The sequence below is a fragment of the Arvicanthis niloticus genome, chromosome 2 (genome assembly GCF_011762505.2).
Source record: "Arvicanthis niloticus isolate mArvNil1 chromosome 2, mArvNil1.pat.X, whole genome shotgun sequence".
Classification (NCBI taxonomy): domain Eukaryota; kingdom Metazoa; phylum Chordata; class Mammalia; order Rodentia; family Muridae; genus Arvicanthis; species Arvicanthis niloticus.
Genome location: NC_047659.1, coordinates 70,781,064 through 70,800,602, shown reverse-complemented (window position 1 = coordinate 70,800,602; position 19,539 = coordinate 70,781,064). Strand labels below are relative to the sequence as shown.

The 19,539-nt window shown below is 34.9% G+C and overlaps 1 protein-coding gene across 5 annotated transcripts in view; it reads right to left on the bottom strand.

Annotated features, from left to right (window-relative positions):
* Positions 1–4,010: 4,010 nt before the first annotated feature.
* Positions 4,011–19,539, bottom strand: part of Lrrc4c (leucine rich repeat containing 4C) — a 1,205,288-nt gene continuing 1,189,759 nt past the window's right edge. For 3 of the 5 annotated variants that reach the window (XM_076929324.1, XM_076929323.1, XM_076929325.1), the window contains one exon: positions 4,050–6,669. In XM_076929324.1, the coding sequence (XP_076785439.1) occupies positions 4,705–6,627 (1,923 nt within the window). In that variant the 5' untranslated portion in view covers positions 6,628–6,669 and the 3' untranslated portion in view covers positions 4,050–4,704. Of the gene's footprint in view, positions 6,670–14,988; positions 15,010–19,539 lie in introns of those variants that run through there. The other 2 variants (XM_076929326.1, XM_034496430.2) reach the window with 2 other exon arrangements.

The following is a 19,539-nucleotide window of genomic DNA, read 5'->3' as shown; positions in this document are numbered from 1 at the left end:
CATATGACTTCTGGCAATCAAATAAAGACAGAATTGGTGGCACTTGTCAGGGTAAAATGCTGAATTCCCTATCATATGTTATAAACAAACTATTAATGAGTGGGAAAAATAAATTATTGATATAAATATGAAAAAATCTAAGAATTTTTTTTTACAATTTGATATTCCAGGGTTTTATCCTTATGCATTTTGTGTAGAGGATATGTGGATTATTTAGCTCACATAATGAATTTTGCCAAACAATTTTTTAATGCTGAAAACTTTCACTTATTGTCTGTCAGGAAAGCATCTTACTACTCTTTTGAGTTTATTCTGAGCAAAGAAAAGTGAACAGTTGTGTTACTACTGCTGAACAATTGCTGTAAAATTCAACTATACAATTTTAAATATAGTTTGTATGCATTTCTCAATGGTAAGAAAGGTTGAAGTCTCAGAAGTTTTGGCAGCTTTTCCTAGGAAATAATATGGTATGAACTGGCACACGTTGTGAGAATGCTTCATTCATTATCTATATTTAGATTCTGATTGACAGTATGCTATATTAATTTTAGAAAATGTCTTTTGTCTCTCCAACTGCCAGATGTATCTCGCTCTTTATCTTGAAAGAATATAGAAAAACATCAGTGTCACAGCTGCTTCAAGCCCCAACAGAAAGCACAAAGCAATCCTGATTTTATCTTACTAAAGTAAGAGAAATAGAAGGTGTCTTAGTTTGGGGAAGGAAACCATTTAGACTTTTCAGTGTTTATTTCTGCAAGAGTATCTGCTGTGCAGAAATCACATTCTAATCAGATAATGAGATGTATATACTGTGAGAAGCAGGTCAGTTTTTTTTTCAGAGATTGGACTTTCTGGTACTGTATTTTAAGAAAAAATAATTGGTTTCCTACAGGAAAATGACTCATATCCTAGGCATTCCTATGTTATATGAGTGATATTGAATTAGAGAATTAACTTGAGAGTTTTGGTGAAAGAGGTAGCATGAAGCAAGTAGTAACTGAATGTAATGTTTAAAGACTGCCTTGCTTTACAGTGTGCTTGCAGACATTTGTCTAAGGTTTCCATTCATCTAAATAACATTAAGGTTATTCTGAAAGAAAACAGAATGGGAAGTTGTTTTTGTTGTTATTTTGTTTTTTTCCTTCTTTAGATAATATGTACCTTGGAAAGGTTGTGTACTCTAAAGTCACTACCTAACATGTCTCTAATATAACATTAATTCCCGCTATTAAAATGCTTTCTTTATTACTTTTCACAGTACAAGGTACTAACACTTCGTTTGTCCCATCCCGGTATGATTTTATTCATAATATTATAGTCTAAGTATCTTAAATATCATCCAAATTGTTGATTCTCTGACTATAAGAATGAAAATAATCATGGAGTAGCAATGTTTTTCTTCCTTACTCATCTCTGTTTCTGGTTCCCATGACCTGTCTCAGTAAAATTACTATCAAGAAATAAAGATAGTAGGTTGCAGAATACTGGGACATAAGAGAAAATTATTAAAGTTATATTAGAATCTATGTGTCTTAGATATCCAAATTCTACCAATGTTTTACCAAGGTATGTGCATCTATATACATTCTACACAAGTGGTGAAAATCTGAGATTCTGATCATAGTCAAGAATGAAATTTTGATTTCCAGTAAATACTATTTTTTTCAGAAATGTCTGTGAAAATATGACCCCCAACACACACACACACACACACACACACACACACACACACACACACACAATTTTATATGCTATCATACTTTTGGAGTATGGTTTGTATTTTTTTTTTTTTCAGAATTACCCACTCAATTAGCTACCTTTATGTAAGATGGAAAGATGGATATACATGGAATTTGTTTGAATGCAAGAATATATAAGTGATCATATAGGATTTTTCTCATCAAGAAAATCAGGATATTTTCTCTACCACACCAAGTCATTACTAAACCAATGAAAAAAAATGTACATAAAATTAACTAGAAGAGATTTTTGACTCAACTTCACCTTCCTTTAAAATATATATACTTTATAGCACTCTACTCTTAATCGTTATAGCTAAAATAAGAACTGCTTGTGAAACATTTGAATTTGATTTGTAACTCAATTTGATTAATTTATACTTGCCATAAAATTTATTTTATTTCTGAAATATATTATTTCAAGCTACTCTAATATTCTGGTTGCATGTATCTCAGTTTGGATTTTGTCCTCACTGATTTAGGTTTGTCTGTTTGTCTTATTTTGTTCTGTTCTATTTCTTTGTATTTAATATCATTTGTCTATTTCTTTAGTCATGGCAAATAGTCAATTGTTAGGACAATTCACGTCTAACCTTATAATCATAAGCTTAAGTGAAGGAGTCAAGACGCAGAAGTTTATAAACATAAACCAGGAATAGAGGTAAGTAAAGAATGCAAGGCCCACTTCCTTACTCATCAGTGTCTCCCTTCTTTGTACTAGACCTAGTTTGATATTCAAACTGTATATGCATGTGTATGAGGGTCTGTTTGACACATATACTCTCACTTGCCATGCCAAGTATGTGATGTATTAAAAGTACTCAATACACAATAAATGACAGTCAATATATGCTGTCCCTTTGCCTGTGTCTACTAAACAGTAATAGCAAATGTAAATCAGGTTTTCAAAAAAGGGAAGAAGGGGATAGAGAAGGGAAAAAGCCAAAAGGTTTTTAACCAAAGAAAGAAACAAGATTTTTATGTCCTTGCATCCATTTGTTAACTCTTCCTGTGATTTTTCTAACCTACACTGCTAGAAATGATTGGTTTTTCACACCTGGAGACCACAAAACCTGGCATGAGATCTACACTGTAGAATTAAGTGTGAGTGTTCAAGCTGCTCATCCATTGGGAGATGTGTTTTCCTCAGTTTAATCATTTGTTATATCCTCAGTTGGATGGAGAAGACAAATTTCAAAGACAGTGAGAAGTGTGTGTGTGTGTGTGTGTGTGTGTGTGTGTGTGTGTGTGTGTGTGTGTTTGTGTGTGTGTGTGTCTTACTGTCTGTCTTAATTTTGTTCAACAGACATAAAGATAAAAGTCATACACAAAGTATATGAAAATATTCAGAGAATGCAAACATTCAGAACCAGTGGTTTCTCTTTCTTTTTGAAAACTATTTGTGTCCTTTTAGCTAAAATTTCCACAGCTCTTTTAAAGAAAGCCTTGGTAAATAATCATTTATTTCATCAGCCTTGTTTCCTGTTCATATGTGCCCATGATTCCATGATACTCTGTTGTGATGACTTCTTACCCTCCTGGGAGTCTGTATTTTAAAGGAGAAAGGTGTCTCCACCTTAAGTGGGAGTCTGTATTCTGAAGGAGAAGGGCAGCTCCACCTTAAGTGTGTAAGCAACCATGAGTTCAGGAAGCTTCTATAATAATTTAATATTTTGCAATGTAGAACTCCCAGGATACTCCCATTTACCTAAAAGCCAAAAATTAGTGCTAGTGCTTAGTAATACAGTGAGAATAATCCTTGGAAATGCTGCAAGGGCAGGAACCAGGCCTTGTTATTTATGGATCCACATCACCCAAGTGACCATTTAGCTCATTTTAGCTCTATGATAATTTTCAATGAATTGAACGAAATTTGCTAACACTCAGAACTCAAAATTCTTTTTTCAACTGTGAGCAATTAAGAATGACTCCTCTTTTGTGGTACGATTTCATCTGGTCTGTGGAGTTTTCTTTAGAAGGAAGTAAATTTTATCTTAGTGGTATTTTCTCCCTTCTTGACTTACATTCAGTTTGTAAACAGTTAACTTTTCATCTGAAAGCTTTACAGGGAGCAGTCCTGTTGAGAAGGCAAGAATATCTCAGCATCTTTGCTAATGTGTAACTTAAGTCAAATAAAACAGCAAAGATATGTAGAAAATGATGCTGTGATTGAACGAACACTGTAGCATTATCTTTCTTAGAAAACAAGGAATCTAATTACCTTCCGGTTCCTCACATTCGACCCAGATTACAAATGAGCTATGTCCAGGTACAGAAAAACCAACAATATTTTATTTATAATCTTATTTTAAGCTTTTGAACTACAAATTCTGGTTCTAGAGGATTTTTTTAAAAGTCATGGGTTTTATAGATGCTCATATGTAAATTAATCTGTTGTTTGCTTACTTTTTTTTTCTTTCTCCACAGAATGTCCTCCTCGTAAATACAGAACAGGTCATTACATGAAAAATATATGATCTTGCATTTTTCCTCATTCTTTCTTAAAAATCTATTTCTAATATTGCATTCCCCATTGGACTATTTCATAAGGGCATGAAGGAAAAAGAAAATAATGAAAAAAAATCAAGAGAGAAAGAGACAAAATAGACTGGATCTCACCACTAGAATTCACCATAAAAATCTCAAAGTGTAACAGAATTCTTACAAAATTTCCTAGACCAGTTCTTTGGGGAGTTGAGATCTATGAAAAATATGGCAATCGGGAGGGGAGAGAGGAGGTGTGGGAAAATAGTAAGTGCAGCAAAAACAGGTTCTGAGGAATACACATAATTTTGTCTGCTTTAGATCACAATAGAATTTTTAATAAATAAATTTCTTTTCTTTTTGTTTTTTTTGTAAAGACACTTTTTTTGAAACAGTAGATTTAGCCCAGTCATTTGTGTCATTTTTTTAATAAACTGTCTTTTTTTTTTTTGATTGTTTGTTTTCTGTAACTGTAAATGTTTTATATCTGAGTCTCTTGTACATTGTCTTTAGAGTTCATTCGGATCAATAACGGTTCATGCACTGAACTGTGTATTGAATTTATTGTGTTTACTGTTGTTGTGTGGTTGAAGGGAGATTTGTAAGAGTTATAGTGGTTTAGGTGCTCATGCTCAATCGCAGGCATGGGCAGGTGGCTTTCCATGGGCGTGTCCCCAGTGATCTCATCATCTACGTTAATGATTTCAACAGTCCTTGTTGGAGCATGGTGGTTTTGCCGATGGTGCTGTTTCCTCATCTTGTAGAAAATGACCAGCATCACGGCAGCCATGAGTGTGATGGCCACAAAACACCCAATAATGATTTTGGTTGTTTTCATGACCTCATCAATTCCTGGGATTCCGCTGTTGATGTCAGTTACTGGGATGGTGAATGTTTTCTCTGTCGACCTTGTGCTCTGTGGCGTAAGAGATGTGGTTACATTGGTGGTCTCCCAATCGATCACTGGAGTGGGGCCCACATTGTTATCTGTGGTCCGTGCCTCATCCTGAGAAGGTTCCATAGTCTCTACTGTTACAGTTGAAAAGTACGAGAATGGAGTAGTGGTTGCCGCAGTAACATTCAAGGTGGCAGAAGCAGTGGTGTTGCCAACAGAATTACTCACCATACATGTGTACATGCCTGTGTCTTGCACAGTTACATTTGTGAAATTTAAAGTACCATCGCTGAGCACAGCTATCCGCACTTTGTATGCCCCGTGGGTCATGACTGTTCCATTAGGAGTAATCCAAGATACAGAAGTCAGGGACGTAGATGCCCTACATTTCAGCTCTGCTGCCATGCCTTCAGTGACATTGAGGTCTGCGGGGGGCTCCACAATTACAGGAGCATAACATGTAAAGTAATTCTGGTCCAGCTCCCCAATGTACCTCCCTTTCAGATTGGGGGGAGTGTTACACCTGGCACAACAAGCCGTGTTGGAGGGGGCCATGTCTCTTATCCACCAGCTGAGCCACAGGATGTCACAGTTACAGTTCCATGGGTTGTGATGAAGGTGTATCCTCTCTAGATGATGCAAGGGTGTGAAGAGGTCATGAGGCAGTAATGTTAGATTGTTGTGTGCCAAGTTTATCTCCACTAGTGACTGAAGGTTATCAAAGGCATTCCGTTCAATCACTTGAATCTGAGACTGTATCATCCACAGTTTTTGAAGGTGCATCAACCCCTGAAAAGAGCCAGGCCTGATTGCAGACAAATGGTTCCCAGAAAGATCTAGCTCGTCAAGTTTGACAAGTGGCGTGAGGTTAGGAATTTCCCGGAGGTTGCACATGGCAAGGTTCAAATACCTCAAGTTGGACAGACCTTCAAAGGCACCTTCTGAGATGTATGAAAGCCTTTTCAATTCCCCTAAGTCTAGGCGGCGCAAAGAAGGGATTCTGTTAAAAGCATAGGAAGGGATGCTTTCAATAGGGTTATTCCGCAACCAGAGCTCTTTCAGTTTAGACAAATATACAAAAGCTCCATTCGGGATGGTGGTAAGACGATTGTCAAAGAGTTCCAGAGTGTTGAGGTTCGCCAGACCATTGAAGGCCCCGATTTCAATGGTTCGAATATGGTTCCTGCTCAACTGGAGGATTTCCAAGTGCCTTAAATGCTTGAAGCTGTTCACTTTAATGATCTGGATTTGGTTCTCATGGAGGTTCAGCAGCCTAGTGTTGGTGGAGATGCCATCAGGAACCTCACGAAGGTTTTTCCGAACACAAATCACCTTGCTGAACTGGTTGCTACAGGAGCACACTGAAGGGCAGGTTTGAGCCCGAACCAGACCAGCCACCACAAGAAGTTGAAGAGCCAACAGCACCACAAGCAGGGGGTCAAATAGGGCCCTGTTAAACCTAGGACCTATCATTATCTGCTGTGGATGTAAGGTCATCTTGTTCAACATTCATAATTTATCTGATGTTGGTCCTTCTGGAGTTCAAACAGTCTGAAAAACAATGGAAACAAAAATAGTTATTACTTCTTTAAATTTCATCCTAGAGTATTGTTGATTACCTACGTATGAGCTAAGGTCATTGTTGGTAAAATTAACAGGCAAAGCATGTAGTAGTCTTCATGGTAAACAAATTTAATAGCTGTCTTCGGGTGGCCAATACATTGTCAATATTTATAGAGAAAGATTTCAGTAATCCAAATTAGCAATGATTCACCATTTGCATCCAATATAGATGTTTAATCCTAGACAAATAGAACATTAAGGAAGAGGTCGCTGGTGTAGTGCTTACCAACCTCCAACTTTGTAGATGCCAAAAGCCTCAAGATATATGTGATGGACTTAATCTTTTGCTTCAGTGTCCATCTCAGACAAGAAATATACAGAAAATGGTAATCAGGGACTATACCCAGACAACCAAATCCTCCTATACAAAATTATTAAGAAGGGACACATTCTTGAAATCCACCCAACATGGCAGATACCATGGGATACAGAATTAATAATCAATGCTATTCTGGAAAAGGTAATTAATTTCTGATATCTAGTGAAAAAGTAAATTGCATGGTGCTTTGTTAAAAATTATTAAGAATTTTAAATTGGCTACATTAAGCCATTAACCAAAAATAGAAATGCTAAACTTATTATCAGGTATGCAACTGCACATGATGTATTCCACTGTCACTGCCAAGTAACTTTTCCAATATTTGAAACCCTCCCCTGACAAGGGCACTGTTCTCTCCCCTTTGAAGAATAAGAAACATAGAAGAAAAAAGAAAGAAAAAACATGCAAGAAGTTGTATGGTTAAAGTGTGCAACCAGGACAGAGTTATCAGAATCTTGTGAACATACTGGTAAAGAACAAACAGCAAATAATATGTTTCACAATTAATGTAATTAAAATATCTTCCCCTAAGAGTAGCTTCTGATAGAAACAAAAAGAACTTTCTTCATGCTTTCTGTGAGAATGGACTAACAGGGGGTTGTATGTATGAGCATGAGCTTCCATAGAGATTCACATATGTCATTAAAATGTAGCCTGCTGATTGATGCCTTTGGGGGAGGGGTCACCTGCTAATAAGTTCCTTTGATAAATGTAAAGTTTGATTACAGTAAAAAATTGTGCAACAGTATTGTTACCTTGTACACTTATTATTATGATTTTTTATACATAATAAAATAATTTATTTCTTGCATTATTTTCAAACAGCAACTTCTAAGAATATGTTATCAACTGAACTGGCTGATCATGGATCACGTCTGTAGGTAACACATCCCAAGCTCTCTTCTTAACCTGTTGTTTCTATTACCCTTTTAGAAAGAAAGAAGAGAAGGGGTAAGAATTTTACTGCATTCCAATTAAAAGTAGACAAACTTAGCCTACATTAAGCACAACATTGGGCAAGATATTTATACTTCCTGTAGTTCAGTGTCCTTTTCTCACTAATACAAAGGAAATGTTAGCATTTTCAAGGAATCTTCAGGCAATCTAGTTAATGCAGATTAAGAACTTAAAATACTACCTTCTACATTGTGAAAACTGGGTAAATATTAGACATTATTATTATTATTATTATTATTATTATTATTATCATTGTTTCTACTTCTATTGTGTCTCAGCCAGACAACTTGATTTGTACTGGACACAAAAAGATGAAGAATGAAACCCACATCCCTGAGGAAATGTGAATTTAAATGGTGAGACAGCAGTGGAATAGATGTGTAAAACAATCTATGCTTTTCACTATGAAATAAGACATTGGCACCAGGCTCTAATGCCAGGGGAGCATTTAAAGATAAAGGTCACATTTCCCCGGTTCTGTAGTAGTCGATGGATAGAAGAAAGAGGGGTATTTGGAGTAAAAGGATCAACATGAGCTAAGACAAGAGGTGCATAGAAGGAGCCAGTATATCAAGGTCAGAGTATCTTTCCCCTGTTGCAGGAAACTGACAGAAAGAGACAGAATACATGTATATATATTCTCTCAGAGAAGAGAGAGGCCCTATGTGACAGCATCTCATATGCCTATTGCTAACACAATTGGCATAGTTGGGCTGGAAACATAATACCGATACAAGTTCTTAGAATGTGTAATATCTAACTAGTGATTACTTTCATAGTTAAGATGATATATTCTTATATAATTACTGTACCTGTCTTGATAGTTTGGTGTTCAGGATCTTTGTTGATCATAGAGAGACAACTGCTCCTAAGACCTTGAAATTTCTGGACTAAGACAAGACCCTTATGACCACCACCCTTTTGCCTTATTCAGTTCAAGACCTAGTAACAAATAGCAGAGGGAAGCTCTTGACTATAGTCTGAACAAAGGACTAAAATTATCCACTTCTGAATCAAGTATGCACTTTTCCTTCACCCTATCTATGGTCTGACAGACTCCAACTTTTCCGAGAATGACTCTGCCTTCTCCTATAGAAACCATGACTAAAAATCATTTTTTCAGACCTCTCTTTACTGGTTATCCTCCACATCCAAGAACAACCACAAAATAGCCTTCTCTTTAAAACTGGGCCTGACTCTTTACTGAAGCTGGGGACTAGACTGGGTGGATCTCATTGCTCCAGCTGTATGAAGACAAGAGTGTGCTTGCAAGTGCTACTTACATCCCAGCTGTTTTCTCTATTTGAAGAGGCTTTGGGACCTTGGGAGGTAGAGCTCTACTGTAGTAAATGGAGCATGCATCAGCCACAGAGATTTAAGAAAGTGTCCTGAGGCTTTTGACACTACAGACAAGATTATTCCTAATGTTGTATATAACAGGCTTTCCTCCATGCTGTGAAACTTTGAGCTAAAATAATTGTTGCTCTCCAAACTGCTGTGGTGTAGTTTGTCACAGAGATAAATAGAGAAATACAGTGGGTCAGTCTGCGAGTTATGTCTTTCTGTAAATTTAAACAAAGCCTCTAAAACCACCTCTTGAGCATTCCCAGATTCTGCATTAGTGGTTGAATGTTAAGGGAGTAACTAGCCATTCTCTGATTAGATTTAAGTCCATTCCACATGATTCCTTGGACTATTGTCACAAGCACATATGGCTAGACAGATCATATACCCTAAAACCAAACCTGATCCATTCATTCTGTTAAAATGGCATAACATTAAACCAACTATGAAAGACTAATCACTATATCAGTAGATTAAGGCATCTTTCAGTGTTCGTCAGAGAACTACATTTGCAGTAGTTGATCAATACAGAGATCCACAATTAGACAAGGTGTAGAGAATAAGAGACTGCAGAATTTCCAGTGTAAAATAGAACATATATACTGCACTTCACTTCCAAGGGATCAGGAATTATTGTAGAACATAGGGAGTAAGACTGTAAGAGCTGGAGATAGCATATGAGTGCTTGGAGAGTGTATCTTCTGGACATAGCAGAGAAGAACATATATGAAAGGAAATTGATTGTGACAGAATGCACAAAATCTGTGCTAGACCAAACCAGACCAAATCCCATCATGGAAACAGGAGTTGAGCATGAAGTTTTCCCACCATCCCAGGAGCTATTTACAGTTGTGTTAGGTTCTGGAGAAGAAGGATGAGTTTTCTCTACATGTGCAGCTCCTGGCACTTCTACCACAGTACAATGGAAGGTCATGAATCCTAGAATATTTGATAACATAATTGACCTTGTTGGAGAGGTCACAAATTGGTTGAGGATGGAAGGAGCATGTAGATCTGGGAAGAGTTTGGAAAAAAATAATTAATATGATGAAAAGAAGCTATATGCAATTCCCAAACAACTGTTACAAATGAGTATTTTAAATTTTGTTAATTTATATTTTCAGTATTGTAACTTTCAATGATACTGACTATTGTAAACTTCTAATATGTGTTGTTTAGAACACTTTTGACACATGACTTCCTTTTTGACAATATACACTTCTTTAAGGTTATTGAGAATAAAAAGCTTTAATATAAAGTCATTTATTTATAAACCAACTCATGCTTTTTATAAGGTTGTCATCTCAGAGCACTTTCCTCTTTCAGGTTTTCCAGCCCACATACCATGATCTCTTATAAGCCTAGGGACTGTAGCAGTATAGTTTGGTAATAAATACCAGAGTAAGTCCTTATTCTGTTATTTGTCATAACTTCCTTTAATTATCTTTTATGCTTTGTCTGTTTGTTTTAAGATAAAGTCTTTCTATGTAATTGTGCCTGTTTGGAAACTCCCTTTGTAGACCAGGCTAGCCTTGAATTCACAAATATCTGCTTACCTTTGGCTCCAGAATACTGGGATTAAAGTTGTGTGGCACTACTGCTTGGGTAATGCCACATCTTTTCTACAATAGATCTCTTAATAGTGAATTCTTAACATCGAATATATTTTATAGCTCTTTGTGAATCTCAGTACCATTAAAACTAGGAACCTTATTTCACCCTTTTATTTTTACCTTCTGTGAAAGGTAACACTGCTATTTACTCCGAAGTCCTAAGACTATCACACCCTACAAGCTAGTGCCTATGGTAAATAATATAGAGCATACCTGTAACACACTTTAAAAATTAAGTGCTAAAGACAGTATGTTTATTCCTTTAATACATCCTTCTTATGGTCATGCTCTTTTTTTCTAGATTTAGATTTAAAATATAAAAGAAATCATGTTATAATTGTCTAGCATTTATGCTTCAGCCAATGATCATCAGATCCATTTGTTTTCAAGAAAACCACATGATTTTGTTATTGTTTAATGGATGTTTAAATACCTCCTGGTCAATGTTACCATAAGAATTAGCTGACATGATCAGGAACATAGATGAAAACATAAGCATATGAATACTGATATTACTTTTATATTATATAATTTGTTTGTTCTTCTTTACCATGACTGACTTGTGATTTCTAATTATAATTCCCTTCAAGGTCATTGTATTATTGCAATTAATGAGGTTTCTGATTAATCGGTCATAAGTAATGATTCATGAATTATTCTTGGTTCAAAGCTAATTTATAACCTATAGCGAATAGTATGTGGTACTTTGTATTGAATCAAATAAACTACTATCAATAAAAGATTTTCTACTTTAAAATATAAATTATTTTATTTTGCATCAAAATCCCAGATTCAACATCTCTTTTATGAGATGATTTTATCACATCAAAGGAAATCAATTTAAAGCTATATGCCATCCATTACAATGCCATTTCACCACATTTATTACAAATGAATTTGTGTGGGGTTTTGAATAGAGCTATGATACTTTTAGCTAGGTTCTGGAGGATATCTTGATTTTTTAAAATAGGCCTTATGCATCCCATGCATTGATAAACCAGTGTATGCATAAACATGGCTAAGAGGGAAATATTTTAAAACTCGGATTGTAGTGTTGACAGAGGCTGAACATATACATTAGAATTAATTTACAAAAGAAAACATAAATACATGAATTAAGTTAACTAAATATACCCCACTATGCACATCTATCTTTAAGGATTCTCAATAATCACAGAGCACCAGAACTAGTCCTCACACAATTTGAATCTTGATAATGAGAATCTCAAACACTCCCCTTCATATCTTTCTCTCTCTCTCTTTCTCCCTCTCTTTCCCACTCACATGCATCCATACATCCACACACACATATCCACACATACACACAGAAAAGGAAAAAGAAAGAGACTTTATATCAATAATACATATACATTTTACTTTCTTTGTGTGATTTAAATTATATTTTTATTGATTGATAATTTCATACATGTATTTTTATCATATTATCTCTCTCTCCTCTACATCTACTAAATTTTTCCCCTACCTGTGATGACTATTATTGCTAATTTAATTATGTCTGCTATTCACTAAAACCAAAATGGCTGGGCATACTGGTTAAGGATATTTTTCCCATTAATTAAATCACTTGAATCAGAAAAACATGCTTCTAATACATATTTTTGAGATGAGAACATCCATCTTTAATTTGGTCACATCTTCTGCTGGCAACTTATATAATAAACATGGAAGAAAGAAGCTCTCTGTTCTTGCATGCTAGCTCTTGCTCTCTCCAGTAAGTCCATTCCTTCACTGGCATTTGAGCATACATCTTTTGTATTATGGAATATACTGAAGAAAAGCTGAGTCATCCAGCCTCAAGTTCTGAACGACTACTGGATGCACGGACTTTTCATTATCTACAGCCATTTTCAGACTAGCTGGACAACATCCTGCAAGATAAATCTCCTTTCTATTCTCTCTCTCTCTCTCTCTCTCTCTCTCTCTCTCTCTCTCTCTCTCTCTCTCTCACACACACACACACACACACACACATATGTTCATCATTCTGTAAGTTATGCTCTTGTAGAAAACCCTGACTAATATACCACTCAAAATTGTGACTTTATTTTTTTTAACCCATGTTGTCCAAATTCTGCTTCCCAAACATGCTGGCATATGGCAACTCCATAGAGCACAGTCAATCAAACATTAGTCACACCTTTAAAGAAAACTGACATTTTTTTTTTCACAGCATTAATCAATTGCTCATAACTCCTCAGCTAGGGGTGAGACTTGAATACATCTCTTTCATCACTGCTTGAAATTTTGTCTAACATGAGTTTATACTGGCCTTCTGCATGATGTTACAACCACAGTGAGTTCATCTTTGTAATTGCTCTGTTGTGTAAGGGAAACACTATTTCATTGTTAACATAAACAGAAACATCAAAAACTCTATTTTCAACACTTCTTAGTCTTACTACCTTTCTGGTACTGTTTCATGATGATCTCACATTGGGGAAAGGTGGTTTAGATGTCCATGTCTCATTTAGGGCTGAACATTTCATAGTCTCTTAATCTCTGAACATTCAAATGTGGTAGGTTGCTAAATTCTATCTAGTAAAAGAAGTTTTTCTCACCCTTCACAAAATTCAACTCGAGGTAGATCAAGGACCTCAATATAAGCCATAAACAGAAACATCAAAAACTCTATTTTCAATACTTCTTAGTCTTACTACCTTTCTGGTACTGTTTCATGATGATCTCACATTGGGGAAAGGTGGTTTAGATGTCCATGTCTCATTTAGGGCTGAACATTTCATAGTCTCTTAATCTCTGAACATTCAAATGTGGTAGGTTGCTAAATTCTATCTAGTAAAAGAAGTTTTTCTCACCCTTCACAAAATTCAACTCGAGGTAGATCAAGGACCTCAATATAAGCCCTATGCCTTGAGGCTAATATAGAAAAAATTGGGGATTACGATTGAATTTATACCATGTGAAAGGATCTTCTGAATTGGACCTTGATAATTCAGTAATTAAGACTAGTAGTTGCCAGATGGAATGGCTGTGCTTTCTTGTCAATTAGACAACATCTGGAATTAACTAATACCCAAGCCAAGTGGCAGAAAATTCACCTATGGGGAATTTTCTTGATTAAATCATATGATGTAGGGAGACCTGCCATTAATCTGTGTCTTTTGAGATGGGAAAATGCATCTTTAATCTAGGCCACACCTTCTACTGACAGCCTAAATAAAACAAACAGAACAAAGAAGGATTTGAGCTTTAGCTACCTGCTGTTTTCTTACTTGTAAGTCTATTCCTTCATTGTCATTAAAACCAACTTCTTCAGTATTCTAGTACATACTGAAGACTGACTTAGACATCCAGTCTCATGGACTGAGTAATTGTTGGATTCTTAGACTTTCTGTTGGTAGAGAGCCATTGAGAACTAGATGGATCTTGGCCTGTAAGTCACTCTAATAAACCCCATGATATGTAAATTCTTAAAATTCTGTTTCACTGAGTCTCTGAATACTATATGACAGCATGAGAAATTAAAATATTTTTACAGAAAAGCTGATCATCATTTGAGTGAAAAGATAGCCTACCCCACCCATGGGAAAATTATTTACGAATTATACTTCTAAAATAATATCTATGTCAAGAATATAGAGGATGGGTCAGGAGAGATGGTTCAGCACTTAAGAGTACTGACTGTGCTTCCAAAGGACCAAGGTTCAATTCCTAACACCCACATTACAGCTCACAATTGTTTAACTCCAAGATTTTACAACCTCACACTTTCCCATAGGCCTATGTGCAGGTAAAACACGAATTCACATAACATAAAAATAAATTAATTTTAAAAAGAATATACAAGATATGCTGAAAACTGAGCACAGTTTAAAAAAAAAGTCAATTAGAAATTGGGACAAGATACATTTGTGTAGCTTAGTCTTTTTATGTGATACCTAACAGAGCAGAAGCTGTCTCTGAGTTAGTTGCCTGCCCTTGGGACCCTTTCCCATACTGGGTTGCCTTGTCTAGCTTTAGTAGAAGAGGACGTACCTAGTCTTATTGAAACTTGATATGCCATAGCTAGTTGATATTCATTGAGGCCAGTCCTGTTTTAAAGAGAAAGAAATAGTGAATAAGGGAGAGGGGGCTGGGAGGTAGTGGCAAGAGAGGATCAAGGGAAAACTGTGATCTAAATGTAAAATAAACAAAATAAAAATTAAATAAATATAAAGTTAAGACAAGAATCTAAAGGAAGAATTCTTAGAAATGAAACGTAAATGACTAAGAGACATTTTTTTTTTCATGTTTAACATCCTTAGCCATCAAGGTAATACAAATCAAAACTACTTTGAGCCTTTTGAGAATTGATCTTACCCATTCAGAATGGATAAGATAGAAATTTTAAAAGTTAGTAGATATTGGCATGACTATGGAGAAAAGGAAATGCTCATTCATTGCTTATGGGAGTGCAAAATGGTAAAACCACTATAGACATTAGTGTGGAGGATCATAAAAAGATAGAAATAGTTCTTCCACATGAAATAGTTAAACCACACTCACCCATATCTTCAAAAGAATCTGTATACTCCTACAGAGCTACTTGTTTATTCAAGAAATGAATCTGAATGAAACAAGTAAAATGATGAAATTCAATGTTAAATAGATGGATCTGGAAACAATTATTTTATGTGAGATAACCGGACCAAGAAAGAAAAATATTACACGTCTCCTTTGTATTTGTTTCTTTAGGTACTTATATTTCATTTGGAATATCTATCTATATCAGAAAATTATTAAGATGCTACAGATGGGTACTTTCAAGGGAGTAGAGACAGAATGAAAAGATGTCATAGAGAAAGAGGAAAAATAGAATAAGAGTGATTAATTAAGGTGGAGATGGGAGGGCAGGGATGAGCATGGGAATGGGTAATTTGCACTATAGCCTCCAGGAAAACTCATGGAAACCTTCTTCTGTAAAAGATTCTTTCGGTATCTACACCCACATATAAGAATAAATTAAATATACTTGCTATTAAATAGCTATACAATGTCCCTACTAGACACTCTAGTACCAGGAATGGATTATTAGGCTTATTTTTTACATTATTTATGGGCACAATTATTTGATTTTAGTTTATTTGTCACATCTCTCAAAATATTATCTGCTTTCTTCAGGCCAAACATTCAATAGTTGAAATTTTTTTTTAGCTTGCCTGGCACACAGAAAACCTTTGGCAGGCCAACTTGTAGGCTGTATACTGTTAGCTTCTTATCTAAGTAAACACAGGCAGAATAACTTCTGTTGTTAAAAATTAGTTAATTCTGGTCATGGGACAAAAGTTAGCAGGTTCAATACAAGGAGTTAGCATCTGAGTAGATTACAAAATATTTTCCACTCATAAATAAGAAAATGGGTGTGAGGTTGGATATCTAAATGGATATCCCAATTCTACATTTGTTTCTGGAATATTTGGAGAGAATAAGACATATGGAGCTACATACATTCTGTTTCAAAGGAAAGAAATCTGACACTAAAGCTAATATAGCAAAAATGAAAACTAAAATGAAGAAGTGCAAAGAACTTCTTTGATGGTGTGGTAAACAAATGAACTAAATGACATAGGAATGGTTCTTCCTATGCACACTTTTAATCCTATCAAAGAATAAACCCTTGAATGTGTAGGGATTTTGTTTGTTTGCTTGTTTTATTTTTCAATCTATAAGCAACTAAATATATTGGAATATATCCTATCTATCTCTATTATCTATCTATCAATCTATCTATCTATTGATTTATCATCTATCTATCACCAATCTATGATGTCTGTCTCTTTGACTATTTGTCTCTGTCTCTCCTCTCCTCTCTCTTTCTCTCATGAAATCATCTCAACAAATTAATACCAAAGAAAAGACAAATTATTTGAAAATTTGAATTTCTTATGACATTTTACATGCTGAATTCTTCTTATCAAATTAATCACAGTTATCCTAATATGGTTGTAAGAAAATTACTAAAATTTATTTCTACCATGACAAAAATATTTTCTGATGAAAAATCATTTCTCACCATTTTTTATATTTAAAATTCTAGAAGACAAAAAGGCACAATTTTAATCACACTATTACCAAAGGGAGCTCATCTTTTCAAATCAAACTTGTTTTTAGCAGTATTTTCTAATATTGTCAATACTTCATTTTTAAATTCAGCTTTCCAAGGATGTTGACCTACCTCTCTTTGTGCAGACATACATACACATGCAGAATTTCAAGAACATTTTATATATAAATATGATCAAGACTAGCTCTAGGTAAGTGTAACAAAAGCAGTACAGATTTCAAATGGCTGCAACTCAGGGACTTGACCTGTCAAGTTGTCAGACACTTGTTTATGAAGCACAATGTCTTTAAAAATGTTTCTAGAGTGATATTTAGATGTTAGAAAGTGTGTTTTATGATAGAGAATCTGTCTCTGCATTTGCATTTTTAAGAAGGCTTGTCTTATAACTTTATAATATATGACCAGTGACTATATGTGACATTAGAATATGATTAAATGAGTAAAAACTGAATGTAGAGAAAATGATTTATTAAATGAAAAAAGAAGAAGTTGAGGAAGAAGACAGAGGAAAAGGAGGAGGGGGAAGGAGAAGGAGGGGAAGGGGAAGAGGAAGAGGAAGGAGAAGAGGAGGAGGAGGAGGAAGAAGAAAAAGAGGAGGAAAAGGAGGAGAAAGAGGAGGAGGAGGAAGAGGAGGAGGAGGAGGACGACGACAACGACAATGATTCATGTGGTAGTAACTACCATAATGGTATGCTATGCTCTGGAGAATAAAACAAGAATTATTTTAAAAAAACAAACAAACAGAATTTCTAAATCAGGAAAGTCTTATGAGCTTTTGAATATTGTTATGGTGGCAATAATTAGTTTAAATTCACACATAGAAGATAAATTGTACATATTTGCATCTGTGCATTATTGCAATTTGATGTAGAAAAATATTTAAATGCTGTAAGCCATAGATAAAAATTGATGTAGGCATAACTAATCATAAAATTTTCAGACAATATTTGAAATGAAATTGAGTGTTTATAGAGACTCAATACTTTATAGAGTCTTTATAGAGATTTATATTGAGGGAATGTACTGGTCTAGGAGGTAAACTGACATTAGTCCTATAAGAAAGAATATAAATTAGGCTTACAGTCAAAGCCAGGAACTCCTGATGCAGAGGAGTTAAATTTGGTTGTGTAACTTGTTCCTTTGGGGCTTGCTGTACATCTGACATAATTGTTCAGATTTGCTTCAATGAATATATTTAAGACAAAAAGCCTTGAGACCTTTAAGCATGTAGGGAGTTTGTGAGAGTATTATTTTCAAAGGCTTCTGCCTTTGTGGAAAACAGAAATCGAAGGGGAAGAACCAATTTATGGGGGAAAATGTGGCTTCAATAATCCATACACCACTCATCACTTTAAAATTGCATGGGCCTGATCTTCAGCTTGATTACCTGACTACAGAGTTCTGAAGTTTGAAATTAACCCAGCCTAGTTAACATCTCCAAGAACATAAAATATAAATTGCGCAGAGGGAGGACTGAGCTAGTGTAAAATTTATCATCCTGAAGTCACACACGAATCATCTCTGCTGCTCAAATCTATGTGGTGAATTGTGTGAAAGAGGAAGTAAGCATGTATTCAGCTTCAGGTCTTTTACAAGCAAGAAACGTAGTAAAGTATATAAGGAGAATTTCTAGTTACTCACAGCAGTATTTAGTGAAATAAAAGCCAGATTTGGAGTGAAATGACTTCTGTTGGAGGACTAGTTTACTGTTATTCATTTGATCTTTATTAAAAGGGACTAATGTGAGCTATAGTTTCCAAAGTAATCGTGATAATCTCCAGTAAGCATAATCTGTGAAGACTGCATGAACTAAATAGAATAGCATACACAGAAACCTGCCTCCGTCCCTCTATTAATGCTAGTAAAAATATACCAAATAGTTCAAGGCAAAAAATGTACTTTTTGTTGACTTTTCTTTTTCTGTGTTCACATCATGCCTGACACTGTTTTCCTAGCAGTACTCCTAAACATAGCTTAGCATTCCCCTTCTTATCCATGACATTTTCATTTATAACTTGGACACCCATAAAATATCTTATCAGGTTCTCCCTTTTCATAATTGGCCTGTCATATCTAATTCTTCATGAAACATGTTTAATGCATTTTAAATATATAAATGTGTTTCATTCTTCAATTGAAATTCTTATTTTGCCTCCATATTCTTGTAAAATGATGCAAACTGAATACACTTCTAATTTGTTCTTTGATCTTTTCATTTTATTGTAATCTCCTTTATTTCTTCAGCTTCATGAACCTTTCTTTCTTTTCCAAATGTTTCAACTTGGTATGCCTTTTACCTTTCCAATAGGGTTTCTTAACTTGCAATAGATTACGTTTTATTTGATCATTGAAAGTGACATCAAAAATTTTATTTTTAGTTTTATCTACTTATAAAGTCATTTTATGTTACTATGACTCCACTAAAATTTATTAAAATTTTAATAATTTAAACTAAAAATTATTAAAATACTTAATTTCATCAA